Source organism: Neoarius graeffei, chromosome 11 (assembly GCF_027579695.1).
Source record: "Neoarius graeffei isolate fNeoGra1 chromosome 11, fNeoGra1.pri, whole genome shotgun sequence".
Classification (NCBI taxonomy): Eukaryota; Metazoa; Chordata; class Actinopteri; order Siluriformes; family Ariidae; genus Neoarius; species Neoarius graeffei.
The window spans coordinates 64,558,531-64,582,073 of record NC_083579.1 but is presented as its reverse complement, the minus strand read 5'-3'; the positions used below and the strand labels follow the sequence as shown (position 1 = coordinate 64,582,073).

Genomic DNA, 23,543 nt, shown 5'->3' with positions numbered 1-23,543 from the left:
GAAAATAGTACAAAGACACCATATCAAATGTTGAAACTCATCTCATCTCATTATCTGTAGCCGCTTTATCCTGTTCTACAGGGTCGCAGGCAAGCTGGAGCCTATCCCAGCTGACTACGGGCGAAAGGCGGGGTACACCCTGGACAAGTCGCCAGGTCATCACAGGGCTGACACATAGACACAGACAACCATTCACAATCACATTCACACCTACGGTCAATTTAGAGTCACCAGTTAACCTAACCTGCATGTCTTTGGACTGTGGGGGAAACCGGAGCACCCGGAGGAAACCCACGCGGACACGGGGAGAACATGCAAACTCCACACAGAAAGGCCCTCGCCGGCCACGGGGCTCGAACCCAGACCTTCTTGCTGTGAGGCGACAGCGCTAACCACTACACCACCGTGCCGCCCCAAATGTTGAAACTGAGAAATTTATTGTTTTTTTAAAAATATATGCTCATTTTGAATTTGATGTCAGCAACACGTTTCAGAAAAGTTGGGACAGGGGCATGTTTACTACTGTGTCGCATCACCTCTACTTTTAACAACACTCTGTAAACGTTTGGGAAATGACGAGACAGATTGCTGTAAAATGTTGCCCCATTCTTGCCTGATATACAATTTTAGTTGCTCAACAGTTCAGGGTCTCCTTTGTCGTATTTTGCGCTTCATAATGCACCAAATGTTTTAAATGGGAGACAGGTCTGGACTGCAGGCAGGCCAGTTTAGCACCCGGACTCTTTTACTATGGAGCCATGCAGTTTTAATATGTGCAGAAAGCGGTTTGGTGTTGTCTTGCTGAAAGAAGGAAGGCCTTCGCTGAAAAAGATTTTGTCTGGATGGCAGCATGTTGCTCTGAGATGTGTATATATCATTCAGCATTAATGATGCCTTCCCAGATGTACAAGCTCCCCATGTCATGTGCACTAATGCACCCTCATACCATCACAGATGCTGACTTTTGAACTGTGCACTGATAACAAGCCGGATGGTCCCTCTCCTCTTTAGCCTGGAGGATGTGGGGTCCATGATTTCTAGAAAGAATTTCTACTTTTGATTCATCAGACCTCGGGACAGTTTTCCACTTCGCCTCAGTCCATCGTAAAAGACCTCCGGCCCAGAGAAGGTGGCGGTGTTTCTGGATATTGTTTACTGTATATCTGGTTTTAACTTGCATTTGTGGATGCAGTAATGAAGTGTTTTCACAGACGATGGTTTTCTGAAGTGTTCCTGAGCCCATACGGTGATTTCCACTACAGACACGTGTCTGCTTTTAATGCAGTGTCGCCTGAGGGCCTGAAGATCACAGGCATCCAATGTCAGTTTTCAGCCTTGTCTCTTGCATACAGAGATTTCTCCAGATTCTCTGAATCTTTTAATGATATTATGGACCATAGATGATGTGATCCACAAATTCTTTACAGTTTTACATTGAGGAACGTTATTCTGAAATTGTTGCACTGTTTGCCCACGCAGTCTTTCACAGAGCAGTGAACCCCTCCCCATCTTTACTTCTGAGAGACTCCGCCTCTCTGGGATGCTCTTTTTATACCCAATCATCTGACTGACCTGTTGCCAATTAAACAAATAATTTTTTTTTTTAAGCATTACACAACTTTTTCAGTCTTTTCTTGCCCCTGTCCCAACTTTTCTGAAACGTGTTGCTGACATCAAATTCAAAATGAGCCTATATTTTTCAAAAACCAATAAAAGTTCTCAGTTTCAACATTTGATATGTTGTCTTTTCAATGAAATATCGGGTTTCCATGATTTGCAAGTTATCGCATTCCGTTTTTATTTACAGTTTACACAGTGTCCCAACTTTTTTGGAATTGGGGTTGTACCTGTTATGAAATTTTCCGAAAATCGTTTTGTGGCTTTTTATATGAAATAAAAAAAAAAAAACAACCTTAGGATTAGGTGAAGAAATCTTGTGTTCATACAGCTCTCAAGAATCTGATGCAGAGAGTATTAGAAAGATTGATGGGTGCTAGTGTGTCAATGGAAGATGATGAAGAAGACCCTAGTATGTCTTTACCACAAAAGCGGGTGTCCTGCTCAATGAGTGCGCTTTGTCAGTGGTATAAGACGGTTACAAAGGTAAGAAGACATTAGTCTAATTATTTCTGGAGGTTGCTGTGTCCATCGATGCTACTGGATATGGAGCTCATTATGTTTGTGGCTCCTTCTTATAGAAACAGACTGTGACGTCACCAGGGAGGAAATGCAGTTCAGTCAATGATTTCTCAGAGTCTCCACCAATTTTGGTGATTTTCAAAGATTTTGAAGCTTTTAATCCACGTGTTCTTCAGGACTTTATACTTATCTGCAGGTAAATGTATTCTTGTTGCCTTTTGTATATTTTGGATGTATTAGAAATGTGTTTTCCTTACCATGCAGACATTCAGGTGATGCTCAATATGAAATGTTGGTAAACTCTGTCATAAATAGCACCAGACATCCATGCTTCAATGTATTTTGCATGCATACACTAGTTACTACTATAATCATTTACAGACAATTGAACACGAGGTAAAGTTGTTGTTGTTCATGTTAGATTAGATTAGATTTTATTTGCCATTTGTGCATAAACCAACAGTTCAGACACATTGGAATTTTTGTGCAGGGCTCTCTGAGTCAACAGTTTAGGAAATAAAACACTTAAAAAAAAAACCCGTTAGGAAATAGAACATTATAATAAAAATATAAAATATAAAGCACTATAGGCGGCACGGTGGTGTAGTGGTTAGCGCTGTCGCCTCGCAGCAAGAAGGTCCGGGTTCGAGCCCCGTGGCCGGCGAGGGCCTTTCTGTGCGGAGTTTGCATGTTCTCCCCGTGTCCGCGTGGGTTTCCTCCGGGTGCTCCGGTTTCCCCCACAGTCCAAAGACATGCAGGTTAGGTTAACTGGTGACTCTAAATTGACCGTAGGTGTGAATGTGAGTGTGAATGGTTGTCTGTGTCTATGTGTCAGCCCTGTGATGACCTGGCGCCTTGTCCAGGGTGTACCCCGCCTTTCGCCCGTAGTCAGCTGGGATAGGCTCCAGCTTGCCTGCGACCCTGTAGAACAGGATAAAGCGGCTAGAGATGATGAGATGAGATAAAGCACTATACAAAAGGTGGTAATATGTACAAAATTAGAAAAAATACAAGTATTAAACAAAAGGAGAGGACAAATGTTAAATAACAGTAATAAAATAAAAGGCTAGTTCTGATTGCTGTTCCTGGATAATGAAAAGAGGGGAAAGTTATATGGAAATATTGCACATTTTGGGAGGGGGATGAGAGTTATGTGGGGATATTGCACAGTTAGAATATTGGACATTTATCAGAGGGTATATAACACGCAATCCTATTTCACAGATAATAATATATCACGTATTGCATATGACAGGTGAAGTGAGGTAGTAATGGGTTATTGTTACACTTATTCAATAGTTTTGTTTTGCCATCAGTCTGACTGTGACAGGGAAGAAGCTGTTGAAGAACCGTGTTCTATGAGTGGTGATGCTGTCCGCTGTGCTGTGTCTCAGGTTGTACGTGCAGTGTTTGTGTCTGAGCAGAGAGTGAGCTGGGTGGAGTGAGTCTCTGATGATTCCCTCTGCTCTTTTCCGACAACGCTGCACATACGTAGAGTCCATGGAAGGAAGTTTTGTCCCTACGATCCTCTCCGCAGTCTTAATGACTCTCTGCAGAGCCTTCTTCTCTGCCTGTGTGGTGTTACCATACCAGACAGTGATGCCTGTGGTGAGGATGCTCTCTATCAGTCCTCTGTAGGCCAGGGTGAGAGGGCGATGGTTCAGACCAGCTTTCCTGAGCAGCCTGATGAAATAAAGCCTTTGCTGGGCTTTTTTCACTGTGGCTCTGGTGTTAAGAGTCCAGCTAAGGTCAGATGTAACCTGCAATCCCAGGAATCTGTAGCTGTCAGCCTTCTCCACCTCAGTCCCTTTGATGATGAGAGGCTGGAGAGGGGGAGGATTCTTCCTGAAGTCCGGTATTATTTCTTTGGTCTTGTCTGTGTTGAGGATGAGGTCGTTCTCCTCTCCGTAGACAAGAATGTTGTTTACCAAGGTCCTGTACCCTGACCCGTCTCCCCCCTTGATGAGCCCCAGGATAGTGGTGTCATCAGCGTATTTGATGATGATGGTGTTGTCTTGGGTGGAGAGACAGTCATGGGTATACAGGGTGAAGAGTTTGGGGCTAAGGCAGCAGCCCTGTAGGGATCCTGTGCCGACTGTGAGCTCAGCAGACACCTGTCCTCCCATTCTCACCACCTGTGGTCTTTCTATCAGTGTGGTGTAGGGCTATTGCTACCGCGTCGTCCACTGATCGATTGGGGCGGTAGGCAAACTGGAGGGGGTCGACAGTGTCCGGGACCGTGTGGTTGATGTGTGTAAGGACTAGTTTTTCTAGGCACTTCATGGCGATTTGGTGCGAGTGCCACTGACCTGAAGTCATTTAGGGTGGATATATCTGGTCTTTTGGGGACAGGTATAATGATGGAAGATTTGAAAATACGGGGGACTACAGCCTGGGATAATGACAAGTTGAAGATGTCAGCATACGCACCAGCTAGTTGTTCCGCACAGGCTTTCAGAACTTTGGGAGGGACTCCATCGGGTCCCACAGCCTTGTGGGGGGGGGTTCACCTTCTTCGGAGCCTTCAGTACCTGTGTGTGTGTGTGTCACCTGAAAGGCAGTGTCTGTGGGGTCACGGGGCTTTTGAGGGTGTGTCCGTATTCAGCCTGTCGAACCTGGCGTAGAAGGTGTTAAGGCTGTCTAGCAGGGTGGCATCTCAGGGGTCTGTGGTTCTCTCATAATTTGTGACAGACTGGATTCCCTGCCACTGTGTTGTGGTTGAGGTAGTAGCTTTCAAGTTTTTGGGAATGAGCCCTTTTTGCTGCTCTGATGGACTTCTGCAGCTCGTACCAGGCTCTCTTATACTCCACTTGATCTCCTGACTTGAAGGCCTCCTGCCGCTTCCCGATTTTCTGTTTTATGTCCCCATTAAACCAGGGTTTTTGGTTGGGGAACATACGCACAGTCCTGGGAGGTGCACATATAGACGTGCACCAGCTGATGATGTCGCTCACAGTCTCTGTGTACTCGTGGATGTCATGAGTGGCCTCTTTGAAAGTGCTCCAGTCTGTGGCCTCTAAGCAGCTCTGCAGGCTAGCCTGTGCACCTTCAGTCCAGGTGTTAACGGTTCTGACTGTGACTGGTTTTGTCTTGAGCCTTTTGTTATAAACTGGTTTGAGCCGGATCACCAGGTGGTCAGACTTTCCAAAATGGGGTTTTGGTTCAGCTGAGAAGGCGTTTCTGATGGTGCTGTAGCGGTGATCCAGTGTTTTATTTCCCCTGGTGGGGAAAGTCACAAACTGGTGCAGTTTAGGCATGTTTTTCCAGAGATTGCAGTGGTTAAAATCTCCCAGAATAATAACGGTAGCATCAGGATATATGTTTTCATGCTCATTGATCATGTCATGTAGCTCCTTCAGTGCAGCCTTCTCCTTAGCAGAGGGGGAGATATACACGACACTCACAATAATGCATTGCAGTTCTCTGGGCAGATAAAATGGTCTTGGCTTCAAAGTCAGATATTCCACATTTTCAGAACAAGCATGTAGGCTTAGAAGTGCATATGTGTTTGAGTTTTTATCTCGAAGTTGGCAGTATATAGGGGTTGCTGCCTGTATGTTTCTCATTTACTGCTGACTTGTAGCACAGTTGCATGTGTCTGAGAGACTTCTATAGGATGTCTCTTGCTTTTTTTTTTTCCCTCGTGCATTTTCTTTGGATAAATGTATAGGCATGAATAACAATACAGTGGTCTCCAATGCCTCATCTCCTTCCTTGTTCCCCTGCAATTTTAAAAATATATTTTGGCAGCAAATATCACATTCTGCACTTATGCCTCGGTCACAACCGGCCGTACGTGCTCCTACGGCCGGTCTACGTGCAAAAAACGCACGGAGGGCGCATGTGTGACGTGCTGATTTTCGAGCCGTAGACTGGCCGCAGAGGTTCTTTGTCATGTCAAACAAACTCTACGGCTGCTTACGTTTTTTTCAGGTTGCAAGACAAACTTACGGCCAACGTGCACCTTTCTCCACAAACAAAAAAAAACGCAGCGATTTGGGGAAATGCCAAAAATCGTACGGCCAAAAAATCGTACGTCCGGTTGTGACCTAGGCTTTATATGGTAGAGCTAATTTTTAGCCTGTTATTAGTGATCAAATAACAATGTGAGTTTATGAGATTAGGTGCTGCAGTTTATTTTGGGGAAGCCACGGCCTAATGGTTAGAGATGCAGCTTTGGGACCAAAAGCAGTGTTTCTCAGCCACTGGGCTGCGAAGCGCCGTCGAATGGGTCGCAAATTTTATTTCATTTTTTTCCAAGTTGAAGTTAATTTTTTACTCGTAGTAGGGTACAGTTGCTGGGTTGCATCCGACGTCGCATCCGACTCATTAAGCTACGGTCACACTACAGCTCACGATGCTTTGCGATGGGTTCTGGATGAAAATGAGGCATTTTTGTGGCGATGCATGGCGATATACACATGAGCTAAAAGTTGTGGTCACACAGCAGCTGAACATTTAACTGTTACGCCTTTGCGTGCTTGAACCTGGTGTAGCTCGAGTGGCCGTGTGCACTCGGGACCCAGTTGTTATGAGAAACACCTGATACTGATTTGAGTGCAATCAGCAGATACGGACGGTGTTTTCACAGAGGCTTTGCGAAGCATTATCATTTTCACTGTCACGTTTGTTTCTAGCCATGTTTATAACGCTGTTTTAAATATTTTGCTTTCTGTTTTGCTTTTGTAAATATCACGCCTGCTAATAAACACTCTTCCTACACTTAGATCCTTCTACCGCCGTCTATCTTGTAGTGTCCTGATCACCAGATCTTTAACCCAGCCATATAAAAAGTTGTACGCCTCCATGCTCTTCCAGGTTTTCATCTGTGTCTCCGTGTAGAATGATGTCTGCAGCAACAGGTAGTTTGAGATGCCAGGAAACTCAACAGATGGATAATTTTCCAACTCGTAGGAAAAATCCTTCTTTGTTAGCGTGTAAGGATCTAATCCCATTGAGTGGTTTCTATATTCACTTCTTTTGAGTGAACTTCTTGGTTTTAATAACTTTCTTGTTTGCTGAACACAAACATGTCAATAAGTTCTTGTGTTAATGGACCAGACTCCACTTTTGGATCATTAATCCCTTTTGGCTGAGAATGCCCTGCATGCATGGTTTTATGTCGGCTTCTGGCACATCCATACAGTTTTAAATACAATACCTACAATTAAAAACAGTTTGTTTTTATTGCATTTATGTAATTTCTGGGCTCACATCTGTAACAGGGATTGATGTTGCTTTCCATTAATACACTTTCCAATAGATTATTAGATTCTAATAGAATAGATAAGCCAAAACAATTGGGGCTCTCTTTTAATGGGCTCCGACTCATTACAAGTATGAATAGGTGGGCCTCAAAGCAGAAAAGGTTGAGAACCCCTGACCAAAAGGTCACTGGTTTGATTCCCTGGACCAGCAGGAATGACTGAAGTGTCCTTGAGCTCCCTAGGCTGCTCTGGGTATATTGTACATCGCTTTGGATAAGAGCGTCTGCTAAATGCCTGTAATCTAATGCCATTTTAAGATTTGCTGCTGGATTAATTACTTTAAAGGGCTGATGACACGAACATGACTCTATGCAATTTCTTAAATAAACTATACAACATGGCAAACATGTTAGATTTATGTTATAATTACGTGAAAAGAAGCTGTTGTTACGCGAATATCCAACTTTTAATTGCACAGTGCAAGAAAACTGGGTCCGTGGCTCGCGGCCATGTTGTGACGTCAGCGGAAGAACACGCTGCGGTTCACTGGCTGTTCTACTCTGGTTCTACTCAATGGAAATGGCGCATGAAAACGCCGGTGAACTCTCTAGTGCTAGCTCTTCCTCTTCTGGGAGTCTAGAATTGTGTTGATCTCTTCCAAATAGAATCTATGATAGCCTACCCTTTGCCTCTCGTTGCTAGGCGGCAGTTACATGAAAGCCGCAAGCTTTCACAAGCAAATACATGACTGATATCACGCCGACTTTATGAATACATTTATAATTATCATGTAGAATCTATAGCTCTATGTACCTTTTATCTTATGTCGTTTCACAACACGTTCTGACAGGAGGACTGTCTTTGGATCCGGCATAGCTACTAGTAGACCCCCTCCAGAATACTGGCAGTGTTGCCAGATTGGGAGGAATCCCGCCCAGTTGGGCGGTTTCAAGTGCATTTTGGTGGGGTTTGAACATATTTTGGGCTGGGAAACATCAGCAGTATCTAGATACTGCTGATGTTTTCCAGCCCAAAATATGTTCAAACCCCACCAAAATGCACTTGAAACCGCTGAACTGGGCGGGAAACCTCCCAATCTGGCAACACTGTGTAGGCACTGCTGATGGTAGTAACACACGTTTGTGCTGAACTGAACACCCAAGAGATTCTTTTAAGCTGGGAAGGGTGTCAAAACAATCCAAATCGAAGTGTTCAGAGCACAGGACGGATGTTGGCGAGGGCTCCCACTTGTCACGAGTGCGCCTGACTTGCTTCACCCACTTCGCATGCAGCTCGGGATCTCCCCATCCTTGTAGGTTTTGGAGCAAAAGCCGGCAACACAACGCGAAGGCATAATAACTAATTAATATATATATATATATATATATATATATATATATATATATATATATATATATATATATGTGTGTGTGTGTGTGTAATAATACTAATAATGACAAACTGAACACCTGCCGCATCAACAACAAACTGGTAAGTTAGGAGGAAGGTTCTTTCGCTGATGTCATATAGCTCCTCCTTCGTCTCCTGGGTGCTGCAGCCCCGTCAAATTTGCCCAGATAGCCGCGTTTTTTATCATAACTTGTAAAATAGGCGCCTTCGTGAATTAATATATGGATCATCGGGAATTAGTTTTTATGTTATAAAACATCAAAGATGTCAAAAACGTGTCATCAGCACTTTAATAGAGGAAAGAAATGTTTTTTCTTTTTATTGCTCCTCAATTTGTTTTACTTTTTGTGTTAATTGATTGAACACAATGGTATACGTATCAGGTATGCTCTAGATAATGATTTGAAATGTTTATTTAAATTCCTGTATATTTTTCCTGGTACCCATCCAATTTAACTGTAGATAGAACCATTTCCAGTCTCTTGAGTCACAGTTTTGTGTCCATTGTGACAGTTTTGTGTCCAACAGTGAAATTAATTATATGCCACAGTCCTCCTCTCAGAACCCAGAAGTTGCCTAGAGGTCGGAAAATGTCACCATGACTTTCAGTAAGAAACTCACTGCTTCCCCAGTGTTGAAATGTGCATAGACAAGAGATGCGAGGAACTTTACAAGCACAAAGCGACTCCTATTTTCAGCACTGAGTAGAATACCTTGCACTCTATCAGAAATTTGAAATGCCACTGTGGTATTTCTCTTCATAGTAAGACTCGGTAGACAAATCCACTTCTAACATCCTGTCAGATCCCATACCAGTGACATTTACACAAGGATTGCTGTGCGGTTGATAGCCGTCCAGCAAAACTAGGTTTCCTGATCTTATTGCTTTATGTAATTTTTTTTTTTAAATTATGTGGTGCATTTTATCAAATTATTGATATTGAAGAATGAATATTTTTGAACAGTCGGTACATCCAGGAGCTTCCGCTGATCTTCGTCTTTGGCATTGCCACGTCTCCGAGCACCATTCAGCGCATGTTGCCACACTCTGTGTCATCTCTGCTGTGCATTGAGCTCTTTCAGTCACTGTCCTGTACCCAGCACCTTGCAACTGTTATTGACCAGGTATTCATTATTGACAATTAGTTCATTTTTTTTTGTTGTTGTTGATGATTTTTTTAAAAAATTTATTTTGTTTTGCAGCTGCTTTTGACCTCAGAGTTTCCATTCAAGCTCAGTGGGAAGGTTCTGCAGGTGCTGGTGAGCATCTTCCTGTACCATGACTTCTCAGTCCGCAACTTTGTTAAAGGCCTGCAGGTGAGCAGATGCAACAACATGACTGTATACTACTTTCTGATTTCTGTGCCTATGTTGAATAGTTTTGTTGTGTTGAGAACATTATGCTTGTTCTTGTACAGTTTGTCCTGTTGGAGCACTTCCATTCACAGCCTCTCAGTGTGCTCTGCTGTGAGAAAAAGAAATTTCTGGTCTATGCACAGAAGTTGAGCCACCAAGACGTGGAAATGGTCCGCCAGCTGCCCTCTTTCATGAGGTGATGAATTTCTCATCGTCCCTGGAAAGCGAGGGTGTGCAAGATGGCAAAAATAACAATGCTTCACAATACATGTGCATCCAGAGATGTGGAGTTTATGATAAAGTTGCGATAAAACATTGGTATCACAAATACTAATGGCAGATTCTACCATAACAGAGGCCAGTTAAGTCCCATCTCCTTAAATTGCTGAATTGATTGATTATTTTGAGCATTCTATTAAGTTTTTCTAGTAGCATTTGGGGTCTTGGACATTCACAGTAAATTTTAGGACAGTAGTCCTGGTAACTAATTAATAAAAGCCTGACATGACAGACATGCTAAATGACAATAGAAACACATCGGTTTCTATCATCAAAATCTGACAGACAAACTAACGTCTACCATCATATTCTGACAGACACTCTAGATGACAATAGCAACAAAACTGTTTCTTACATTATTAATCTGACAAATTTAGTAATAATATATTAAATACCTCATCACTAGAACCAAATAATAAAATAAAATATTGAAATAAAAAAGATAAATTTTATTTTCAAAATTGAAATATCAACCATGGATTAAAGCAAAAAAAAAATCATCTGACTGAAAAAAAAAAAGCTCCGTGTCGTTGGCCCCTACCACGTCAGCGATGCGTCAAATTTTAAATGCCGTGTTGTCCATTATCCCCTCGGCCCCTACTTATAGTACATTTACGTAATTTTAACAATGACTAAAGCTAAGGCAAGACTTTACCATTGTCATTACTGGCTATAAATGATGAAACATCAAGTTTTCAGCGCAAAGTGCAAATTTATTTCAACAATACTTTAGTAATGCACAACAGTGGTTAAGAGAAAAGTGCAAGTGCAGTTGAACTTGAACCATGCTTTCAAAAGAGTGGAACAGAAAGAAAAATAAGAAAATCTGTTGACATAAAACCAGGAAACAAGAAAAGTAAAGTGAAAGTTCACTTTTTCTGCTTCTTCGCAGTGAAGCCAAAGGCATCTAGTTTTTTGCCATTGCTTCCATAGACTTTTTTTTTTATGGCAAACTACACAAAAGCACACACCTGCCATTTTCATCTTTTTGCACCATGAACTAAATGGCTTGCCATTATCGCCCATTTCATTTCGCCAAGCCCATCTCCACTTATTCTTTACCGTTTTGTCGATGTCTGACACATCTGTGCCTTCATTTAAAAGAAGCGCGTCCATGCTGGCAAAACCGAAAGTAATTTGACGCACTCTAGTGATTAAAAAAGACGCATATTTATTTATTCGGTTGCACCTCTCATTCACACCTATACGGAGGTTTCAGTCACTGAAAACAGCTACTTTTGCAAACTCGGGGCAGAGTGGAGATTTCTGAAAACTCCATCTTCAGACGCTCATGTAAATCGGGAAAACGAAGCAGCAGTGGGCGAGAGGGCGCGCGCGAATATAATGAGTCACGTGTGAATCTTTCACCGAATGCCAGTTGTCCCGGTTCTTCATGAAATCGCACGCGCACGCACAAATTCATCAGGTTAACTTTCAAATAACTGTTCTTGTGCACTTGCGACACCGGAGCCACTTTCCTGAATTTTGAGCTTCGGAGTATTCGCTTCTTTATCTATTTAATCAATTAATTTATTTGTCACCTACATTAAATTACTAATGTAAACCATTAGTAGCCTATTTAAGCAATCACTGTTTTCTCCACTGTTTTCCGACCTTTTGTGTTTAGTGAATGATACACTTCATTACACTCCACTGACCGACTTCCAATTCCGGACTTTTTTGAAAATGTAAACTATAGGCCTACGAGATGTATTTTTGGGACTTAATTCGCGTTGGTCCTTCACTATTAATTTTTGAGACTGGCGAGGCAGTAAATACTGTGGAATTATTTTCTCCTTACTATGAAGTTTGGCATCTTAAACAAGTGTCGGGAAATCTTGCAGCCCGACTCTGCAGCCTCCAATGTTTAAGTGAACTGCTGAAACCATAATGTTTAAAGATTAAATCGTAGGCTAATCAAACCAAAGAAAAACACAGCCTTTCCAGAACGTTGTCTGCCGAAGCCTGTTTAACCTACAAAAGGCTTAATAGCATAGATCTTGCTGCGGCTTCAACAGGGCTGTTTAGATTTTTCACCTGATCGCCTTTCAATAGGCAAATATCATTATTATTAATATTACTACTACTACTACAATAGGCCTAGTATTAGTAGTAGGACAGCCAGATTGTTTCATCAGTGGCCTACGCCGAGCCTCCCCGGGACTAGACAGTAGCGGAGGCTGTATTTATTTATTTATGCCTATCTAGCGCAACAACTTATTCCTTTACATATACTCAAACATAGCACAAGAAAGGGTTCAACAACAGGCAATCACAGCAGCTTGGTGAAGTTCTAAATCACATCGGTGTCAGACCTATGGGCCTACCCCCTTTTTTTTTTTTCTTCCTCGGATCTGCATCAATCTCATTATTGACCTTTAGCGCTCCCAGTTGACGGAAATCCGTCGTAGCGACGGAAAACTTTAATCCATGTATCAACAATAATTGTCAGAACGGTGACGATAGACACGACTGTGTCACTTTCGCGGGGAAATAACACGTTGAAATGGCCTGTCGGCTGAAAGGGTCGCAAGTGGCTCCGATTTATCTCAACTTACGATAGTTTTCCTCCAGAAAATTTTAAATATGAATGCACAAATATATTCTCAATGTTTCTATCGTCAAAAATTTCTATCGTCAGGATAGCTGACTGAAAATCTTACCTTGATTTATTTGATGAAATCTAGCTGTCAGAACTCCCAAGTCTTGCCCGGAAGTAAATGTATGCTGTCACAAAAATCATGCGCAGTAGAATTTCCTCTTTGCGTCAGTCAACATGTGCGTGGCGAGGGCTTGAATTTTGCTATCGTCAGGTGCATTTGACTGACAGACTGACGATAGCATTTTTTTAAAATAACTGTGGGCTTCTCTCGTGAACGAAATAGTTTTTTCACCGTTAATCTATTTCAACTCTATCTGTTGACACCCAAAAATTATAAAGCCTGCTTTCACACGATAACTACCAAAGATCCATAATGGCCGAGTCTATCGTCAGGTCATCTGACAGAAATTCACTGACGATAGCAACAGGGATAATGAAAGTGATTTTTAAAATGGGAGTTATGTCTGTCAGATATGTCAAAGAAATAGAACTTTATTCTTTAAAAATCTTTTATTGATATACTCAGTGTATTTTTAAATGACGTGCTGTTTTAGAAGACCAAATACCATATTTTCAATCTTGAAAATATTACCTCACTGAAAAAAGGACAAGAAAAATTCCTTATTTTGTGGGCAAGTGGTTAATGGATCCAGTTACGGTAGAATCTGCCTAATGCTAGTTAAATTCTTGCTTTACTGCCGATTTGAATTAAGCTAATTGCTCTACCAGTGACGATAATATTCTCACTTGAGGAGGCGGCTTTCTGAGCACTGTTTTAAAGTTCTGCTAACAAATTGGAACCGGTTTAGCTTGGTAAAAGTTGTCCAGATGAGCCTGTAGTCCAGCCTTACCTCGGCCTCATAGACGTCAGATGTTTGTCCTTGTCTCCAGAGATGTATTTTTTTGTTTCTCTACATGAGAAAGAGCACCACTGTGCTTTCCTACTTCGCCTTGTGATAGTCAGGTGCTGAAAGTGTAATTTCAAGTACACAAACTAGAAAATAATGAGGGAAGATGTGATGTGTGAGAACTTGGGGAGGCAGTGGTGATGAGGGCTGTATAAATGATGTGACCCCATATGTCAATACCCTTAATCTGCCTTTACTGGGACCTACCTTTATTGGAAGCAGAAGCAGTATAGGTGTCATTTCTTGCTTTTGGTCACCTTATTGAAAGCCTATGTAAACATATATGTGCTGTAAGGTTAGGCATCCTATGCATCCTAATGGCTTACTAGCTGGAATAAAGCATACTAGCTCAGGAGTAGAGTTTTTGAAAGACGGGGCTTTATCTGACTCTCTCAGCTTTCATTCCAGATATGTAGAGGCACAAGACGCACAGGAACAAGTCCAGCTTCTCACCAGTGATGAACATGTTAAAGTAAGCTCTTGATAGTTATATAAATATTGTTTGCTTCCTTGTAGTGTTTTTCCTATTACTCATTGCAGAGTCAAGTGTATCCACTGTTGTCTTTAGATCCTAATAACTACTGCGGTAATTGTATCCATTAAAGGAGAACTGAAGGCAAATTTTTTATTATCAGAATTCTATTTATCTCATTTTATTAAATATAGGAATGCATATTTTTGATAGCTATTTTGTCGCTGCTACAGCAAGTTATGAGTGTTTGAAATGTGCTCTGTAATATATCAGTCCATATGTCAAAGCAATGGCCGTAAACAAGACTCGTTGAGACCTGTGCGAGACATCGTAGGACGGAAGTAAAACGTACAGCGGAAATCAAAGTGACCAACATCTGCCAACGTTGTCAAAAGACACTCGCGCCCTCTTTCGAATGCTGATGTAATCAAGCTGGAAGTTTTGTTTGTTTTGATAGCAATCAGGGAAATTTGAAAAAAGTAGGCAGTAATCGTCATTTAAGCTCGTTTTTGTGCAATATTTCGTTTGGAAAACAGTTTTCAAAATGGCGGCACTGACACTTCACGTTTCGAAGTCTCGCATAAGTCTTGTGAAGATCGCGCAGATAAGCGACGCCTGCCGTCGACCAAACGAACTAAATTCAACACGGCTAAAAACCGAATAGGCAGATAAGTATCATATTTAATTGCAATTAGTTGCCAATACGAGTCACGGTATAAGGTTACTAAAACTGAAAACGCAATTGAGTAACACGTTAATTAAGAAATAAAGCAAGTTTAAAAATGACTTCAGTTCTCCTTTAAGATACATTTTTAAATATTTTTTTTTATGTTTCTTTAATGAATTCAGTTAAAGTGAAATATTAAGCAAGCCTGATTTGGGTCTTTTCTAGGTGGTGTGTCAGAAGTTACTGAAGGATCTTAGAAAATACCATAAGAATTACTATCCCATCCTCTGCTGTCTGCACACACTGACATCGTTTTTACCCAAGTATCCTCTGGGGAAACAAGTAAGAGCCTGTTTAGTATTGTAGATGTACTCCTAAATTTGTTGTAAGAAATGCTACTTCCAATACATATGTTATTTACCAGCTGGGAGGTCCGTATCGTGAAATACCGTGACCGAGGTCTTGAAAGTACTGAGCGAGGCCCTCTGGGCCGAGGTCAGTATTCAAGGCCGAGGTCACGGTATTTCACCATATGGACCGACCTTAAGTGGTAAATAATATATTTATTTTTTCCTTCACCAAATTCTAACAGAAAACGAGAGCGCCTGAAAGGGAAAACCGAGCCGAGCCACCATTTTGAATCCTCATTCACGGCTGTAATGCAAATGGCTTCCTCCTCGGTATACATGTGCACTTCCATGGCAGGAAAAAAACTACATTTTGCCCCCTATGTTTTCCCCTATTTATACAAAATTGAGTCATTCAGGATTCAGCCATGTTTTTGCTCGGCGTTAACAACAGTTACAGGTTTTTAGCTTTCTCCTGAAATGTTTTCTTTTATTTCTTCTTCCTCAGGGTAGTAAAACTCACTTTCGCTGTGAAGACTGTCGTTATCGCTATCCATGCTGTAAAATTGATGCTATTCTCCTGAGAAATGCTGGCAAAAATTTACAAGATTTTTGATAATCTTATAAGTAAATCTTATAAAAAAAAAAAAAGATAAATGTTGACAAAAAAACGCTACTATGTTTGTTGTTGTTGTGAATGAGCGAGTCGCCAGGGGTCCGTAACTGGGGTCCGTATCGTAGGACCTGGCCGCTCGCCAGCCAATCAGAGCGCAGGATTTGATGGAGACCGGACCGCGAAAAAAAACTGTAGATTTACTGAACATTTAATGTACGCTTATTTTTAGATCCGAGAGCTGCATATATCCTGCCTTGAGAAGAATGTATGGGAGACAAATGAATACGAGTCTGCTATGCAGCTTCTGAGGTAACAGATTATACCATGTGTTTGGAATTTATTTAGGAAGAAAGCTTGTGTATGAATGTTTCAAAGATAAGTGGTCAAGCAATTATTGTAATTGTAACAAAAATACATACAGTACCGTGTAAAAGTCTTCGGCACATGTAAAGAAATGCTGTAGACCAAAAATGGCTAAAAAATAATGAAGTGTTTCAATGGATGGATGGATTATATGGTTTTTATTTTTATATATATATATATATATATATATATATATATATATATATATATATATATATATATATATATATATATAGTGTGTGTATGTGTATATATATATATATATATATATATATATATATATATATATATATATATATATATATAAAAACTAACTAATCCTGAATATGGACCTTGCTGCCAGTTAACATCCGTTTGTCACAGGCCCAGTCTAACTACATTTAACATTACTATCTTGACTAATACAATATAAATAAAGAAAAATGTATCGTTCTGAATGCCGACGTTACATCAAAGACAGACAGCTTTGATAAGTCCACATTCATTAACCAGTCAATTTGTGCAAAATTTTTAAATATATTAAACTAATTTAAAGGAAAACTTTGAAAGATAATAAAGGGTTCATTACTGCTGACTGTCAGTGTTGATCTAATAAATTTAGCTTTGATCATATGTCTGTACAGTGGATAAAAAATGTACACACCCTGTTAAAATGATAGGTTTTACTGACGTAAAAAAATTAGATCACGATAAATAATTTCAAACTTTTCCCACCTTTAATGTGACCAATAACCTGTACAATTCAGTCGAAAAACAAATTTGTTTGGGGGGAAAAACAAAAAATAAAAAACATACAATAAGCTGGTTGCATAAGTGTGCACATCCTTAAACTAATACTTTGTTGAAGCACCTTTTGATTTAATTACAGCATTCAGTCTTTTCGGGTTGGAGTCCATCAGCCTGCCACATCTAGACTTGGCAATATTTGCCCACTCTTCCTTGCAAAAGCGCTCCAAATCTGTCAGGTTGCGAGGGCATCTCTTGTGCACAGCCCTCTTCAGGTCACCCCACAGATTTTCAATTGGATTTAGGTCTGGGCTCTGGCTGCGCCGTTCCAAAACTTTTTTGGGGTCATTGTCATGCTGAAGGATGAAATTCCTCTTCAGCTTTCTAGCAGACACCTGAAGGTTTTGGGCCAAACTTGACTGGTATTTAGACCTGTTCATAATTCCCTCCACCTTGACTAAAGCCCCTGTTACAGCTGAAGAAAAACAACCCCAAGACGTGATGCTGCCACCACCATGCTTCACCGTGGGTATGCTGTTCTTTTGGTGACGCGCAGCGTTGTTTTTGCGCCAAACATACCTTTTGGAATTGTGGCCAAAAAGTTCAACTTTAGGGTCATCACACCATAACACATTTTCCCACATGCTTTTGGGAGAGTTGATGTTGTTGTGTTTGTTTGTTTTTTTTTTTTTTTGCAAAATTTAGCCAGGCCTGGATGTTTTTCTTTGACCCTACCTCATAGTCCAGACATATGGAGAATAGGGGAGATTGTTGTCACATGTAGTACACAACCAGTACTTGCCAGAAATCCCTGCAGCTCCTTCAGTGTTGCTGTAGGCCTCTCGGCAGCCTCCCTGACCAGTTTTCATCTCGTCTTTTCATCAATTTTAGAGGGACGTCCAGTTCTCGGTAATGTCACTGTTGTCCCATATTTTCTCCACTTCTTGATGACGGTCTTCACTGTGCTCCATGGTATATCTAATGCCGTGGAAATGTTTTTGTCCCCTTCTCCTGACTGATACCTTTCAACAATGAGATCCCTCTGATGCTTTGTAAGCTCTCTGTGAACCCTGGCTTTTGCTGGAGGATGCAACTGAGTAAATGTCTGAACTTTATTTGGGGTTAATCAGAGTCATTTTAATTGATGGCAGGTGTGAACCCAAAAAGACTGAATGCTGTAATTAAATCAAAGGGTGCTTCAACAAAGTATTAGTTTAAGGGTGTGCACACTTGCGCAACCAGCTTATTGTACAGGGTTTTTTTGTTTTGTTTTTTTAAATAAATGTTTTTCCCCCCAAACAGATTTGTTTGTTTTTCAATTGAATTGTACAGGTTATAGGTCACATTAAAGGTGGAAAAAGTTTTGAAATTATTTATCATGGTCTTATTTTTTTTTTTTACATTTTAACAGGGTGTGTACACTTTTTTTTTTTTTAAATATCCACTGTATTTTACACACATCACTGATAACATGATGCATTGGGATTGTTAGTTTTAGTTGATATTACCGTAAAAATATTTGAGAACATGGATTTGTAAATCATCAGCACCTAAAATGAGATCATGGGCCAAATCTAGGCCAATAACGTTAAGCCTTTTGACGTACAGCAACCTAACTGTAAAGATCTAACATTTAGATTTATTGCTGTATTTTAATGTTATCGGCAGACCTAACAGTTAGGTCTGTTTTGAAACTAAATGGCTGCAATTACCTTTAACTAGGTCTAACATTAGTTAATATGACTAATAATAGTAATATTAATGGCATTAATCAATAATTAATATTACTCCAGGATATTAATGTTCGATTAGATGTAGTCTAGCATGTTAATACTAGTGACTAGATTTTCTATTTTCTGTATCTCCCGATGAGTGCATGAGCAAAATATTTGCAAGGGCACAAAATCAACCTGAATAGAATAATAACAGTAATAATAATAACTACTTATTAATTGACCGTGAGTTCTTAATGGGAAAATATCAGACCGAGGTCTTGACAGTACGGACCAAGCCTATACAAAAAGACCGAGGTCTGATATTTTCCTGTAAAGACAGAGCAAGTGAGGTTAGTAAAGAGTTTATGATATGGCTTTTTTTTATTTCTAAGATTAAAATAGACGGACATTATAATGAGGCATGACGCTGCTTTCAGTCATGTCATATTTGTAACATAGTTGAGTCACACATGCAGAATAAACGGCTAGCGGTTTCAAAACTGAATTTCTGTTAGCAGTTTCTGAATGCTCTTCATTGCTCATTTCTTGAATAACTTGGTGGCTCGTTTGTATTTCAGCCGTTTTTGATTCCGTTTTGATTTCCAGTTAATCTTGTTTTGTGTTTTGCTACGTTGAAAGCCGGGGTCTTGGAAAGTCAGTCTGTAATCGCCCACAGGCATTACGGGAAAATACGACCTGCCAAGGAACCAATCAGAATGCACGATTTTACCAGAAGTACTGTAGATCGTGCCATATAATTAAAACATAATATTAATAAATAAGCTTAAATAGTCCAGTTTCTCCATAAGACTTGAAAGTTAAGCTTGAGTAAGCTTAATTCATTCACAGGCATCGAGAATTCTCGCATTGCAATTTCAAAAAATAAAAAGTGATAACTCACCATTTTGTTGTGACTTTTCTTCAAGTAGTTCCAAAATGGTTATGGAATTTTATTCTGTTGTATCATTGTAATTGTAAGAAACAAGATACGAGAAGTATTTCAGGACCAAGCTTATAAGTATGAAAACAAAAAATAGCAAAACTAATGTTGTTAGTGACCTGGATGCATACATGCATTGAGGAATCTTGCCAAAACCACAGGGTCTCGAATTTTATTTATTCCACCAGCATATCATTTTGGAAATTTGTGAAGGAAAACTGAAACTGTTGTGAATGTTTTCCATAAAATGTATTGGTTAATAATTTCACATTATTATTATTATTATTATTATTATTATTATTATTATTTTTTTTTTTTTTTTTAAAGCAAATTAAAAATAAGCACTGGATAAAAATCCATCTATTTTATGTAAATAAAGACACAAATTTCATTGTCCGGTGGTCAAGTGTTTGAGATTCACTACCTTGCACTTATGATTGGGTTTCCTGTGGTGGTACACATACAGTATGTTGTTTGTACGTACATACAGTGGTGCTTGAAAGTTTGTGAACCCTTTAGAATTTTTATATTTCTGCATAAATATGACCTAAAACATCATCAGATTTTCACACAAGTTCTAAAAGTAGATAAAGAGAACCCAGTTAAATAAATGAGACAAAAAATATTATACTTGGTCATTTATTTATTGAGGAAAATGATCCAATATTACATATCTGTGAGTGGCAAAAGTATGTGAACCTTTGCTTTCAGTATCTGGTGTGACCCCCTTGTGCAGCAAAAACTGCAACTAAACGTTTGCGGTAACTGTTGATCAGTCCTGTACACCGGCTTGGAGGAATTTTAGCCCGTTCCTCCGTACAGAACAGCTTCAACTCTGGGATGTTGGTGGGTTTCCTCACATGAACTGTTCGCTTCAGGTCCTTCCACAACATTTTGATGGGATTAAGGTCAGGACTTTGACTTGGCCATTCCAAAACATTAACTTTATTCTTCTTTAACCATTCTTTGGTAGAACGACTTGTGTACTTAGGGTTGTTGTCTTGCTGCATGACCCATCTTCTCTTGAGATTCAGTTCATGGACAGATGTCCTGACATTTTCCTTTAGAATTCGCTGGTATAATTCAGAATTCATTGTTCCATCAATGATGGCAAGCCACCCTGGCCCAGATGCAGCAAAACAGGCCCAAACCATGATACTACCACCACCATGTTTCACAGATGGGATAAGGTTCTTATGCTGGAATGCAGTGTTTTCCTTTCTCCAAACATAACGCTGCTCATTTAAACCAAAAATTTCTATTTTGGTCTCATCCATCCACAAAACATTTTTCCAATAGCCTTCTGACTTGTCCACGTGATCTTTAGCAAACTGCAGACGAGCAGCAATGTTCTTTTTGGAGAGCAGTGGCTTTCTCCTTGCAACCCTGCCATGCACACCATTGTTGTTCAGTGTTCTCCTGATGGTGGACTCATGAACATTAACATTAGCCAATGTGAGAGAGGCCTTCAGTTGCTTAGAAGTTACCCTGGGGTCCTTTGTGACCTCGCCGACTATTACATGCCTTGCTCTTGGAGTGATCTTTGTTGGTCGACCACTCCTGGGGAGGGTAACAATGGTCTTGAATTTCCTCCATTTGTACACAATCTGTCTGACTGTGGATTGGTGGAGTCCAAACTCTTGAGAGATGGTTTGTAACCTTTTCCAGCCTGATGAGCATCAACAACACCTTTTTCTGAGGTCCTCAGAAATCTCCTTTGTTTGTGCCCTGATACACTTCCACAAACATGTGTTGTGAAGATCAGACTTTGATAGATCCCTGTTCTTTAAATAAAACAGGGTGCCCACTCACACCTGATTGTCATCCCATTGATTGAAAACACCGGACTCTAATTTCACCTTCAAATTAACTGCTAATCCTAGAGGTTCACATACTTTTGCCACTCACAGATATGTAATATTGGATCATTTTCCTCAATAAATAAATGAACAAGTATAATATTTTTGTCATTTGTTTAACTGGGTTCTCTTTATCTACTTTTAGGACTTGTGTGAAAATCTCATGATGTTTTAGATCATATTTATGCAGAAATATAAAAAATTCTAAAAGGTTCACGAACTTTCAAGCACCACTGTACGTAAGGTTGCAAAAGCCATCACAAATCAGGTCGATGAATTACCATATTCTTTTAAGTATGGAGTGCTGCTAATAAAAAGTGGTCAACAGAGCATGACTATGACCTGCGCAAATAGTGTGCTGTGATTTAGATAACATACATTACTTTCACTGGAACTTGGCAACATTTGTTACTCATTAGGGCACACTATTTCCGTGTCGGAACACTGCGCCAGGAGCTTGGAAAGTTCTGGAAAATTATCAGCAGGGCGCATATAAATTTGGGCATGTTGTTGGTATTTGAGGGCAGGGTGTAAGTTCTGGAGGGCAGGGTGTGGTGCTCTGGTAAAATAAAGTGGCTGGAACACTGCTATCAGTGTAATCAGGTAATGTTTTTCTGTTGGTGCTAAAATAAAAATTAAAATAGTGGTTGGAGCATGTACTGCTGTTCCAGTTTAATTCCAAAGACACTGTGTAAGATGCATGTATAACATTTCAGGATGTATTTCGTGTGTGTGTGTGTGTGTGTGTGTGTAAAATCGGATAGATCTAATTTAAATGCATTTTTGCATTTTCACACCATTTTATAGGTTGCTTGCAAAAGACGAGCTTGTAACAACACTCAGAAAGTGTGTGGACATTCTTAAATCTGGGAAGACGAAGAAAATGAGCGCTGCATTGCAACAGCTGGAGGATTACCTCATCAAGTTTGAGCGGTTGGACAGTATGTTTTTACATGTTGTAGCTATACTCTTTGACTATGTTAACAGATGTAACTACCAGGTAGGTGCATTTAATAGATATGCAGTTATTGAGTCTATGATGTTTGTCTTGCTACACAAATTGTCTGGCCTCTTTACCTCATCTATCAGTAGAAAGGGACCACCACTGACCGGATATTCTCCGTGCATCTATCAGGGATGGGAATTTTCCGCGGATCCGTGGAATTCCGCGGATTTTATCAACCCAGGGGTCATTTTTGTGAATCGTCTAAATCCGAGGAGAAAATATTTGGGGGGGGGTGTAGGTATGTGTTGACCCGGTCAACCATCGGGAACAAGGCTCTGTTTACATCGGCAGTTCAGAACGTACACTGTATTTGATTGGCCGTTGAGAGAGAAATATCGCGATTTGACCAATGGTAAACGAGCATAGATAGGAAAGGCCAAAATGTCACATGTAAGCTTCGTTTTGATTGGTTCTTCACATTTCGCTTTCTTACTCATTCAATATGGCGCTCCACGAGGCCGGAGATTGAGGATGTAACAGCGAATAAGAGCTTCAAAATGGTGAAAATTATCACAAAAGAAAACGAATCGCTTATTCAGATTACCTGCCAAAAGGAAAAAAACATCTCTGCAATGAAGCATTCCTAGAAAAAGAACAAGTACTTTGTAAATATGTTGAAAACTTAGAGTAGTGTTGCTAGTTATATGTGATTGTGACTTTGGGAGCTGATAGAACTGTTCAACAGGGAAATTGTGTTTCTGTTGAGACAAGTTCACTGCAAAAGAGGTAACTGCATTCTTTAATAAAATAACTGAAACATTTACAGGATTATGTCAAATATTCTGTCTTTGTGTTTAATTTATATTCATCATTCCTTTCATTCTAGCATGAAGTTAAAAATTCTTTTTAGCTGAGCATTATTGAGACTCTTTTTGTTTATTAGTGTCCAAAACTCAAGCTTCTTTGGACTGAAAATATTATTCAACTGAGC

The 23,543-nt window shown here is 40.1% G+C and overlaps 1 protein-coding gene across 1 annotated transcript in view; it reads left to right on the top strand.

The window, feature by feature from the left end:
* The window catches only part of orc3 (origin recognition complex, subunit 3), a 41,855-nt gene that overhangs the window by 4,203 nt on the left and 14,109 nt on the right, over positions 1-23,543 (top strand). Inside the window, exons 6-14 of the mRNA XM_060934573.1 lie at positions 1,949-2,103; positions 2,199-2,335; positions 9,722-9,881; positions 9,960-10,073; positions 10,175-10,308; positions 14,310-14,373; positions 15,266-15,382; positions 16,233-16,312; positions 22,414-22,547. Of these exons, the coding sequence (XP_060790556.1) occupies positions 1,949-2,103; positions 2,199-2,335; positions 9,722-9,881; positions 9,960-10,073; positions 10,175-10,308; positions 14,310-14,373; positions 15,266-15,382; positions 16,233-16,312; positions 22,414-22,547 (1,095 nt within the window). The remainder of the gene's footprint in view (positions 1-1,948; positions 2,104-2,198; positions 2,336-9,721; positions 9,882-9,959; positions 10,074-10,174; positions 10,309-14,309; positions 14,374-15,265; positions 15,383-16,232; positions 16,313-22,413; positions 22,548-23,543) is intronic.